This window comes from Drosophila erecta, unplaced genomic scaffold (assembly GCF_003286155.1).
Source record: "Drosophila erecta strain 14021-0224.00,06,07 unplaced genomic scaffold, DereRS2 tig00000126-arrow-pilon, whole genome shotgun sequence".
In the NCBI taxonomy this organism is placed as follows: Eukaryota; Metazoa; Arthropoda; class Insecta; order Diptera; family Drosophilidae; genus Drosophila; species Drosophila erecta.
The window spans coordinates 14,685,914-14,698,359 of record NW_020825209.1 but is presented as its reverse complement, the minus strand read 5'-3'; the positions used below and the strand labels follow the sequence as shown (position 1 = coordinate 14,698,359).

Below are 12,446 nucleotides of genomic sequence, written 5' to 3'. Positions count from 1 at the left end.
CAAAAATCTACTCAAACAGGCCTTAAAATCAAGGCCTTCTGTGATGAAAAAATATGAATACTTTAAAATCCAAAAAAAAACTCTAAAAACTAAAAATAAATAATAGAAGTATATAAGTAATTAGTAAGTAAAAAATAATCCAAAAAAATAATAATACACAAACACCGTAGTATTTATATTGAAACGCCATTTCAGGGAAAGAATTTAGTTAGACTTAGTTACTCAATGGGAATCCCCTCGGAACAATCCATAAATTAGTCAAGCACTGCCCCTATATATAAATGGTGTTGGAAATGTGCCTCTTTCCCGAAATTGAAACATCTCACTCAAGTGATCCCGGACTACGATTCCAATTTACGGGGTCTAGTGCCGTTTGACACAGCTCTCGATGATCTTGTACGGGGTGTGGATATGGGGAACAACCCCTAAATTGGGCCCGAGGCCATATAATTAGTGTAATTACCTCAACAGCCTACTAAATTCGAGAAAAATGCAAACAAAAATTAAGAAATCACAACATTTATATCCCCCTGTCAACGAGCCCCGTTTGCTCGCTCGATTCCGTGTGCGATTCTAGGACAAAAGAGTCCTTTGGTCCTTCGGCCCATAGAGAGTCCCTTGTGCGCCGGGACCAAACAATTGATGCCGTCTAATGACAGGGTGGATTGCAGTTTTACGTTTTCGTTTTTCGTTTTAATTCTAGTGCCAACTTCTGTTCGCTCTTCCCCCAAAAGAGAAACTAAAATGGTTTAAAGTCCGCTTTGCAACTTTGCAGTTGCATTGTCAGGACCTCCGAATCGCCTGGTTATAAATTACGTTTGGCGGACAACTTCCTTTCGGGATGCCGGTTTCCAATTCTGTTCCACCCTTTGGTGTCCTGATGATTGGCAAAAAAAAGCAAAAAGCAAGAAGCGAGCCATGGATGCATATGAAACGCAGTCATTAGTGCCGTGGTCAATGCAAAAATGCCAATCACGCCGAGGTACAAATGTCCTGCCATGTCCTTTCGCCCAGTTTACACGGAATCCCGGGAGTCAAAGAAAATATTTTGGTTCGGGCATAATTAACGCCTAATGAAAATATTTTGGGTCGGCAGCTCTTTGAAGTCGACGGAACACCCACGTGACAAATAAACTAAAAAATGTAACTGGAAAATTTTGCAAAAACAGAAAGGAATCGCTAATCATGCCGGCAGATAAAAACAAGTGGGTGTGCCCTATATGACCCGTTATTTTTCCTATTTAATATAATATAAGTAAATACTATTGTGTGGTATTTTAAGTTTCATTTCACGATGTATCTCAAAACGGTAACTTGTTGGTTGATAGCACCAACCTATGAACACCTAGTAAACTAAGGTAAGTTAACCGTAAAATATGAAAAATACTATTGTAATGCATCTGCCTAGAAAACTGATTTATTTTTTGGGCTGCAGTGCCTACTAAGTTGGTCATTACACGACTAAGTAGCATCGAAAACAAGCCACCCAAGATGGAAGCAGATGAAAAGCCAGCGGGAAGGAGATACATGGTACATAGTACAGATGGAGGGTTTTCGCTGGGCGGTGTCGACATTGTCATCAACACATAACTGTCAACTTTTACTATCGTTCCAGGGGGTTGCTCCTCGAGATTTGCAGACGCGGTGGTTAAATTGAAGCCCAGAAGCCAGAAGCCAGGAGCAGTGGAAACAGTGGAAACGGTGGCGGAAAGGGAGGGTTTTCGAGCCGCCGGCAAATGACCCAAAACTGAGAGACATCATCATTAGGGCATCAGAATGGGCAAAAACCAGGGAACAACCATGAATATCCGTGAAAAATCATCATCAGCAGTAAAATGCATACAAAATGAAATTGAGCAATGTTATGTTTGTATATATATACATATATACATATTCCCATGGCCGACTGACATATTTTATGCATTTGGCATTTTGGCTGAAGTGGCGGAATCAAAGCGATTGTTCGCAGGGCAAATAACAAACATAAATAAGTAAATGGAAGGCTGCATAATTTATGCATTTAATGTAAACAGACAATTTGGCGCAGCTTTTTGAACAGCAGTATAGACGAAGCCCCAAGAAATGTAACAAGGATACACGGTTACGAGGGTAGTTTGAGAAGTTTTCAACTTTATTTTCAACTTTATATTGCTCTCATACGGACACATACTGTCACTTGCTTTAGAAAATTAATTAATTAGGAAAAACATAAGTTCACGAGAGCACATCCTTAATTTTATTTGATTGGAAACTTCATATTATCTTGATATTATTAGATTTAATTTAATAAGAATGAGGAAATATATATATATAAAAATAAATTTTATTTATAAATATATTATATATTATAATTTATATAAATATTATTTATAAATATATTTTATAATATATTATGGTTATTATATTATTATAATATAAAATATTATTTATAAATATTAATAATTTATCATTTTTGTCTCTATATACCTTATTTTTGTATGTCTAGAGACTTGTTAAAAGTACTCGAACAACATTCAAGTAAAATTTCATAGCAACGCCAAGCTTTCCGGCTTAAGAAAAAGCTGTAACTATCACGTGGAAAAACTGTAGATTAAAACTTTAATGCCTCCCCTCGCCAGTCCGCCTCCAAAGATGATTTTTGCTGACAGCCGACAGTCAGCGCCGTGTCAGAAATCAGAGGCAAAAAAAGCACCCAACAAACGAATGGAATAAAGAAATGCGAACAAGGTCCAAGGGAGGAGTGGGAAAAGTGTAAAAAAATATACAGGCCCAGGACGCAGGACGATGAGAGCCCAGGGAACTGGGAACTGGGAACTGAGATCAGGGAACAGGAGGGGAAAGGCACTTGATGAGCAAATCAGGGCCATGGTTCATTGATGTAGCAAATTGGAACTTCCTCTGGGAGCTGCGATGAAAATAATGATGAGGACGAGGATGAGGATGAGGACGAGGATGGCGAGTCCTCGAGGAAAACCGAAGAAGAGCCAGGTAAAAAGAGCCAAAGAGCCAAGGCGGAAGTATCCGAGAGATACGCATGGTAATGTAACTGATAAACGAAGCGTAGAGAAGTGCGGCTGCTTCTTGGGTTACATGACATTCCATTATCCATTTCCATGATCCATATGGCCATCCCCTTCGAATTAAGATGCGAATCGGAAAATCGGGGAATCGGGAAGGCACACAAGTTGCCGCATTCATTCATAAATATCTGTCGCATCTTTTGTGCATCCCATGGACTGCGTCTGGGTTGGAGTTTGTTTACCTCACAGATACACAAATCGAGTTACAGATTGTGCGAAATGTGCGAAACGATCCGCCAGATGAGCTCGTAAAACGGATTCCGGCCACTTGTAAGGGATATCTAGAGAAACAGAACATCAAAGCATCGTACTTATATCGTAAATACTTCGAACTTTGTTGCAAATACGGAAAGATGTGGGCTTATAATGAGACGAGATACAAATATTTCTGTAATCGCATAAAAACGAACTGTAACAAATTGCATATGTTAAGTATAGTAGTAAAACAGTTAGCTAGGGGTAGAAACCTGAACACATGAGTGACTGACTAATTAAAATTATATTTTTTCCCATATTTCTGGAACTTACCTTAAATAGAGTCATAAACAATCAACCCCCATTTATAATCATAATTCCGTTGGCGCTTAAAATTTGTTTGACAGTCCTAATTGGTTTTGTCTTCGCAGATCGATGAGGATCGTGAGGATCGATGCCAACTGGTGAATGGTGCATGGTGCATGGTGCATGGTGCATGGTGAATGGTGAATGTTGAATGGTTAATGGATAATGGTTAACGGCTAATGGCAACTTCCGCCCGATCGACTGGACGACTGGACATGTGCATCCAGTGTTTTCTCCCTTTTTTGAGCGAGTAATTTGGGCTCATTAAAATGGTTCCGAAGTGTCATTCCCGAAGAGGGCAAACTCCGCGACATGTGGGAAATGAGCTATAAAAAACCTATACGTACACATATCTACATGTGCAGGGGCCAGGAAATCGAGAGACAATAGAATTGCGGCGGTAATTGTTGGCGTTGGTCATGGTGAACCGTAACAACAGCAACTGTCAGAGGGATCCGTCCGAAAAAAATCGAAAAAGTTAGGGAATGGGAGCCGACAAGTGCAGGGCCAAAAAAGACACGTGCGTGGGAGTAGGGGCTCTAATTGGGTCCAAAAACTACGGACTGCATTGGAAGAAATGCACTACCAATGTTTTAAGTTCTATAAGGTTTCTTCAGCATTTTTACATTAATTTTGGGCAAGTAGCGAAAATATGGTATCATTGGTGATTACAAATAAAACACTTTCCTTAAAAATGCAAGCTTTAAAACATCAAAACTTGAGTCAAGGAATCAAATAAGTTTATTCTTTCTATCTTATGCATAACATTTAATTGATTATTCATATATGTACATATGTGTTACCCATTCATTTCCATTTAATCCGACTCATTTAAGGTTTTTTGTAGGTTGCCACACAATACAGGTTTCTTTCGGTGCAGAACAACATCTGCGATGTTGGTTCACCCTTTCGGGAATGCACTGTTTGTTGTTCCTGGGATGTTTGCGTAGGTTTATGTAAATTAGCCCAGGTCGATGGGTCAGCGGAAGGTCGAGGGCGCAAATGATTCCCAGAAGGCAACAGCAACTGCAACTGCAACTGCTGAAGGAGGCAGAGTGCAACTCTTTCCCCTTTCATTCACTCGAAGCGAAAAGTAAATGTTGAATCCAAATCATGCACTGCGCAAAAAAGCTTACTTCAAATTTACCAACATAATTACTCGGAGATGTACACAGACATCAGTTCTATGTACTTTAATTTTTGGTATCATAATGTTGATGATAATATGCTAAATAAATATATTGCCTCTAAAAATTCATACGCTGAAATTAGAACATAAAAGAATGCTCTTCAAAGAATGCTTAAAAAAAATTATTTTAAATATAATTTAAGCCATCAGTATTTTCATCACAATTCTCATCGCAATCTTTAATGTATTAACTACCATAGTTTTTGTCTTACCTATGTACTTATTTAAACATTGTGCCAAACTTTTTTGTTTTGCACAGTAACACACATTTTTGCTCGGTGTAGCTTGCTGCAATATTTGCTCTCGGAACTTTATGACATTACATTTTACAGGAGGCTGTAATAAAACCCTTTTAGCGGCGTGCGCGTAAGGACCAAGAACAAGGAAGGCAGGCGGCTCGATGCCAAAGGATCTGATCGGGAAAACGGAAAACAGACCACCCCGACGAGCCGGCCACTGTTGATTTTTCGCGGTCTAATAAAAACTGACCAGCACAGTGGAAAAAAGAGCGGGTTGGGTTTTCCCCTCAAAGAGTTGCGCACGCACTTTTCCAAGGAAATCACGAAAACCCTTCGGTTTTCCGCTTGTTTTCCATCCTTTGGGTGTGAGCATTTGCATAACGCCGCCAACGCCGATGTCGGCTTGTTAGTTAGAAAGGAAAAAACATTAAAGAAGAATTAAGTACACGGAAAAAGTAACCACTTCTTCTTACTATATAACACGATTTTTATTTTTAAAAAGTATGTTTTTATTAAAACGGTGCAAGTTTAATTGTTCACTAAAAAGAATATCAGTCCCGTAAAATAGAATTAGTGTAAACCGACCTCTAATAATTTCCGGATATTGCTATTTAGTATATAGAAAATGAATACTAAAAACAATAAGGTATAGCTTATCCCATATTTGGAATTATACAATTTAAAGTTATTACATATATTTAATTTCCCGTTAGAACTTAATATTTATGATCACTATTTTCTCTTAGTGTACAGATCAACGTTGATACTTGATGAATTCCATGTAATCGAATGACAACTGTCAACTATTTAATTATCATCGGGTCCGCACAGACGCTGATTACCCAATTCCGACGCTTTGATTTATGCTAATTTTAATTAACCACAAATTAGCTATTTGCAACCGGTTTTCGCTCGGAGATCGAAAGATCGAATGAGGTTTGATCTTGAACTTTAAGCATTGCGGGGGATCAGCAACTGGTTAACTGGCTGAACAGAACTGGCTGCTCTTTATATTCCTAGTTTAGGTTTATAATTTATTAATATTTCCATTATTTATTTCCTTGTTCAGCGCAATATGGAATGGTGAATGGAAAATTTTGCAACAATTTTTATAAACAATATATTGGGGCTACCAAATTGCATTAAACTTAGACCTTGTTGTATCAAGGCAAGTGCTTACACCCTTTTTCAAACATCAAATAAAAATTTGAATGGATGTACAAATTGTATTTCTTTATAATGACGGTTCCAAAAGTTCAGCTCGGGGTCACCTTTTTTGAAAAGCAGCTAAAACTTTCACGTGAAGCAAACATTCGCTTGCGGTCCACTCTAATCCATTAGAACTCTAGACGCCCAGAAACTTGAACTTTGCTTCCGAAGTTCTCAAGTGGGCGATGACTGTTTTCCGAGACCGAAACACGAATCTGAATCCGACACCGAATCCGAATACGAATATAAATGATCAGGCCACCGGGCAAAGGCCTGCGAGACCCGGCTAACTGATAAGTTATCAGCGAAACGTAACGGAACGTAACCCCACGGACCCTCCCCCGTCGACCGCCTGCCAATAAATATTAAATTCGAGTTCGCTGAGGTGGCGGCATATGGAGAGAGCCGGACCCATGAAGTATAAAAATAAGATCCCCCAATGAGCTTCTGATGAGCCCCCACTTTTCAGAATACTGGCGAGCGAGGGAAGAGCGTTATTAACCCCTGAAATGGGGCTTATGAGGCATATGGAGCATATTGAAATTCCAGGGCAATGAGTAAAGACGGTCAGTATAACTTTTGAATATCTTGTACAGCCAATATGTCTAATGAGAATCGATAGTACTGATACCCACCAAATCTTTAATAACTCCATGCTCTATGACTGTGGATTACAACAAGTCACCTTATCCACTGCCCATTAACAATTAGATCATAAAGCAAGCAAGAAATGTTTAGAAAAAAAGATCGTAGCAAAGTTTATTTGAGCCAGGCCGAAATATTTACAAAAACAATGACGATGCCCTTCAGGAGCCCATTGCGTAATGCTGCTGATATTGCATGGGATCGGCGGCTATAAGCAGTCGACCTTGAGGTAAATGCGTTTCTCACTGGCCAGCAGCGCGAACTTGGCGTCGAACTGAATCCGCTCCACGGTACGGTCGCAAATCTCGACGCGGTGTCGGTGCAAAAAGTAAACGAGGCCCAGCTTTATCTGCAGCAATCCGATTTGCATCCCGATGCAGTTGTGCGGCCCCGCCCCAAAGGGCATGTAGGACATGGGCGCCTGCAGCGCCTTGTTCGCCGCACTGAAGCGCTCCGGGTCGAAGCGGTCCGGGTCCGGCCAGTACTGCAAAGGAATCAGCTCAATGAATTACTGTTTTTACTATAGATGTTACTTTACCTACTATTGCTGCTTTACGTGAACCCTTTCCCTACTCTGTTCTCCTTAAATATCAGTTAAAAATTTTCTATTTGGGACAAGTTAAAGGCCCTGTTTTCATCTTTTCATTCATGCATAGAATTAGGAACTCATTTGTTAATCAATGATAGTTACTTGTCTATAAAAGGTCCTAAGCTCGTTCTTCCCCATCAAACTAATAACTAAATAAGTTCGGCGGTCATTGCTTACAATGAATAACTAACATTAGGAACTCGAGAGCTATTGAAATGTGCTAAATTCCCCCAAAGCCACGCGCACTCACCTTGGGATCGTGATGGATGGCCAGATTGGATATGAAGACGGGCATTCCACGGCGGGCGTAGCACTCGGCATGTGGCCTCAGCGAGTAGAAGCGCTTCTTGTTGATCGGCGTGCACTCGCGCTCCAGGAGCGGCACGATTGGATACTTTCGCAGAGTCTCCTCCACGACCATGTCGAGGAACTCCATGCGGGCGACGGCCTCGTAGGTGAGCCGCCCATTGGGATTGTCGGCGAAAGCCTCGCGTATTTCGCGTCGCAGGCGCGACTGCATCAGGGGCTGTTTGGCCAACTCGTAGAGTGCAAAGGACATGCTCGCCGAGCAGGTCTCAATGCCGGCCACCTCAAAGGATGCCGCCTGGGCGGCCAAGAAGTCCCGATGGTGCGTAAAGTGCGATTTGTCCTGCTGCAGATCCGCCTCCTTCTTGAGCGTCAGCAGCATCTCGATGAGATCGTTGCGCAGATCGCCGCCGCGTTCCCGCTCCTCGATCACCAGCTGGATGACCCGGCGCAGGAATGTGGCATGCGGCTCCGTGAAAAGTTTGGGCCGCAGCAGCGGCACCAGTTTTGGCAGGTAAAAGATCACAAACAAGTCGATTACTCGACGCACATTCGGCCGAAACAGGTCCTGACAATGTGAGCCGATCTCCGACTGCGTGTTCCTCAGGCTGTAGGATCTCAGTCCGAACGCAATGCTGGCTATCATGTCGGTGTTGTACAGATCGCACACGTCCTTAATGCTCACAATCGCCCCTCGCTCCGCGTCGCCCCGTCTAAGATCTCGAGTCAGACGCTTCAGATACCACTCCAGATCGCAGCCGATCTACGAGGATACATCCCCAAAAAGGGCAGAGCCAACAGATTGGTTAATCAATAAACGGGCATTAGGTGCTAGAGTTAATCAATATTTTGCCTAAAAAGTGCTTCATTCCACAATTAATTTTAGTGACTCGATTCCATTTTTGATATAAGTGTATGCATATTTAACATATATACTACAGAACAACCTTAGAAATTAGACATGAGATTGGGCTTTGTCATGGGATTTTGCATTATCAGAATAATTAGTCATGTAGTTTTGGTTTACTGAAACGCGCACCGTTTGTCATATTTAACATTAATTTGCATAGAACTTTCGGTTTGACTAGGCAACTAAGTAAAATGACGGGAGCAATAACTATTGAGTTATAAACTATATGGATTCCTTCGTAGTAATGCCTTTCTTGCTGGCCTTTGATAAGATAAACTTCCGAAGCAACAAGTCGGTAATAAGTAACAAATGTGATGTGATAGGACGCAAAAGAAACATGGGCAGTTTGAGACGTTCTCTTATCAGCCACATGCCCTCTTTACGCGGAACCTATATATTAATAATCAATAATATCAGATATGTCATATCTGGTAATAATACCACCAAAGGGAGGAATTTCATAAAACCAAACAAAAATATAAAATACAAAATAATATTAAGAAGATATCTCAATAAAAAAATATTGAACTTTCGCTTGCAATTCGATTGAAAGGTAGTGGAATTTGATTTCTATATCAAGACAGTGTGGTATTTTTGCTTTGTAGCTTAGTGTAGTTCTTATCTTCAAATGGAAACCGTGAAATACCAAGTCAAATCAGATTACAATAGAATGTTTGTCTTTTTTGAATCGGGCCCCTATTGAGCAATGAAAGGTTTGCTGTGTTGGCCGGTGTAAGTGTACCGAACGAGTGACGTGGATCTGGGAACTTGGAGCTTGGACCAGGCTGGTTTAGTGACTCACCTCCTCCATCAGCGAGAACATCTGTTTCAGCTTGGCGCCTGCGAAGGCTGGTGCTAAACGGGTGCGGATCTCGCGCCACTCGGGTTGTTTGGCCAAAAAAAGCGATAAGGCGCCCATTTTGTCGCTGCGCCCATCACACTTGGCGAATCGGTTGGAGAAGCTGACGAAATCCTCGACCAGAACGGTGCGGACTAGCTGGAGATCGCGGATGAGCAGGGCTGGCTGATGGAACAGATAGATTCCCACGACGGGCTCGTTGCGGAACCGCTCGTCGAAGTAGAAGCGGCGCAACTGGAGCGCAAAGGACTCCTCCAGTCGGAGCACCCGGCTCAGGTTGCCCAGCAGGTGGGTCGGCTGGACGAACTTCACCCGCCGGCGCTGCCAATAGACGTAGGTGCGTCGGGACCAGATGAACACGCCCGTCAGGATCGTCACGATCGCCAGAAGGATGTTTGTGGAGTACACCATCTCGGATTCCGGGTCTCCGGACGTCAGGTCCAGTGGCGGATGAATCGCGAGCGAATAGGCGGATAGTGCCTTGGATTGGCCGATCTTGGTGCTTTTATTCTGGGGAGCGTTCCCAGCAGTTGTGGCCTTTTCGCTTTTGTTTTGATTGTCTATTTGTTGTAGGATGCAATGTCTCGGGAAATGGTAGTTGTACGATCGTCGTAAACTTGCTATGTTGTAGAAGTATATTGTTTTAGCTATTATTTTTAAATGTTCTTAGATTTGATTACATATTTCACTTTCTAAGGATTTCCATTTATATATTAAGTGCAAATTGTATTATTTTTGTATATTTTTCAATTGTATTTTGTTGAAATGATGCTTTGAAGTTGTCCTATTTCTGATGTAATTTTTAGTTGCCAGAGATCTCAAATTCATCAGATTCCTTTCGAGCTCCTGTTGAAAATCCTTGTAAACTTCGCTGTTTTCATTTCTCTAAAGATCGTTCTATTTTCCAAGCAATATGTATTTATTCTCCGAAGGTCGTCCGATAATCTTTCTTCAACTTCTGTTTTCAATTATTTTGTTGGGGCTTTTGAATAATGCTTAACAAATTGTATTTTATCTGCGTGCTTTAATGAAATTTTGCATTTTCCGTTGTTTGTCGGTTGTTTCGGTTTTCGGTTTCAGCTTTTGCTTTGGTTTTTTTCTGATCGTTTCTGCTGCTCCACCACATTGGGCATTGCCGTTATTTGTTGATTCTCTTTGCGTTTGTTGTTATCGCAGCTCCTTTTCGTTGCTCTCTTTTAGTTGTTGTTTGGTTAGCAATCCTCGATTTCCCTTTATTGGGCTTTCTTTCTTTTCTCGGCGTCGCGTGTTTTATAAATAAATACTTAACTAATTATATCACATTTCAAACGATAACTACAAAAAAATATGTAAAAAAAGACTAAAAACAGACCACAATGAAGAATTAAATGCACAACAACGCGACGTCAACAACAAATGGAAGAGGCGAAAGAAGAAGAAACAGCCACGCCGAAAAGGAAGAAGAAGAGAGTTGCGCAGAAAGACACAGGAGAGGGACAGAAAGAGAGAGAGACCACAGTTGCAAACGAAATGCGAAAAAACCGCGAATACAAATTACAAATAGCGAATTACAAAAAATAAGTCTAAAAATATAAATAAAATCGCTAGCTAGCTCCACCAAGCGACGCTTTTTAACTGACGCGACGTCAACGACCAAAGCCCCACGAAGGCAGCGACGTCGACAGCGATGCCGGCAGAGCGGCGACGACGCCCCCATCAACGTACATATGTTTTTTTGTGCTTTATTTTATTAACCGCAAGTTTGCGGGAGACAAAAGAGAGAGGGAGAGATCTTTCGGCGAGATAGTACACAGATACAGAAGAGAGCGCGAAAAGAGAGCTTCGCTAAGAATTTGAACAGTCATGTCATGAGGCACATGTTCTGGTTCGCACAGTGGAGCGCATTTTTGCAAGTGGCAGTCAAATGTTATTTCTCCCAATTAATGAAATCCCACAGCAATACATCGCACTATAAAATAATCTGTTTTTTAGTTCTAATTTGAATTATCTGTCGAGACTGAAAATGTAACAATACCACTCCATTTATAACTATATATAAGTATATTATATTTGTTCATACATTGAATTCCATAAATTTTTAAACTTGATGTATTATATTTTTGTGTCAGAAAAAATAAAAATATATGTATGCAACATGTGGGCCAACTCTCTGGGCTTGTCCCACTGTAGGTGACAGAAAGATGCCAAAGCGCAAAGTAGACCGCAAATAAAAGTGACGATTAAAAGCGAAACTGCAAAACAACGACAGTAGGCTCCGCTGCCTCTGCCGACGTCGATGTTTGCACTCCACGTGACGCGACGGCGACCGCGAATCTTTCGATGAAAACAAAGAGAGCGAGGAGAGGGGAAATTTGTTTTTGTTGCCGGGTGCAGTGCAAGACAAAGACACTTGGTCACTTCGTGTTGCTTGGGCTTTCTTTTGTGTTCTAGCTTTTGTTGTGTTCTTTTCGATTTCTTATTTCTTTTCGCCTGCCACGATTTATAAATAAACGTGCGAATGCTTTTGGCTGTGCTCTGGCTTTCGTTGCCTTTACTCTTCGCTTCTGCCTCTGTTGCGAGCATTTGTTGTTGCGGTTCAGCTGTTTTGATTTTCGCCTATTCTTCTGTTTGCAAGTGGGATATCGATAACAAGCGCAGGAAGCATCCCTGCACAGCAGTGGGCGCCAACTCAAAAAGCTGGCACAAAATTAATAAAAAATCAAAACGCTGGCACAAGATTAAAAATAAAAGTAGAATGTAATGGGTGGTTAATATGCAGGGAAATAACCTTAGCTGACAACTTTCCGTGAGCCTTACAAGCAAGATTCCCAACAAATGAAATTGCTTCTATTTCAAATATGTATTTCTATTTATGTAAAT

The 12,446-nt window shown here is 41.2% G+C and overlaps 1 protein-coding gene across 4 annotated transcripts; it reads right to left on the bottom strand.

The window, feature by feature from the left end:
- Positions 1-7,011: 7,011 nt before the first annotated feature.
- On the bottom strand, positions 7,012-12,198 carry LOC6549788 (probable cytochrome P450 6v1). Of its 4 annotated transcripts, none has more exons than XM_026981929.1 (4): positions 12,122-12,198; positions 9,531-10,901; positions 7,763-8,581; positions 7,012-7,407 (listed from the first exon to the last, which is right to left on the bottom strand). In XM_026981929.1, exons 2-4 carry the CDS (start codon positions 9,996-9,998, stop codon positions 7,132-7,134), a joined length of 1,563 nt encoding a protein of 520 aa, XP_026837730.1. In that variant the 5' UTR covers positions 9,999-10,901; positions 12,122-12,198; the 3' UTR covers positions 7,012-7,131. The 4 variants fall into 4 exon arrangements, with proteins under 4 accessions (XP_026837730.1, XP_026837729.1, XP_001978626.1 ...); XM_026981928.1 differs by lacking the exon at positions 12,122-12,198 and adding an exon at positions 11,207-11,416; XM_001978590.3 differs by lacking the exon at positions 12,122-12,198 and adding an exon at positions 11,139-11,414.
- Between the last annotated feature and the right edge of the window lie 248 nt (positions 12,199-12,446).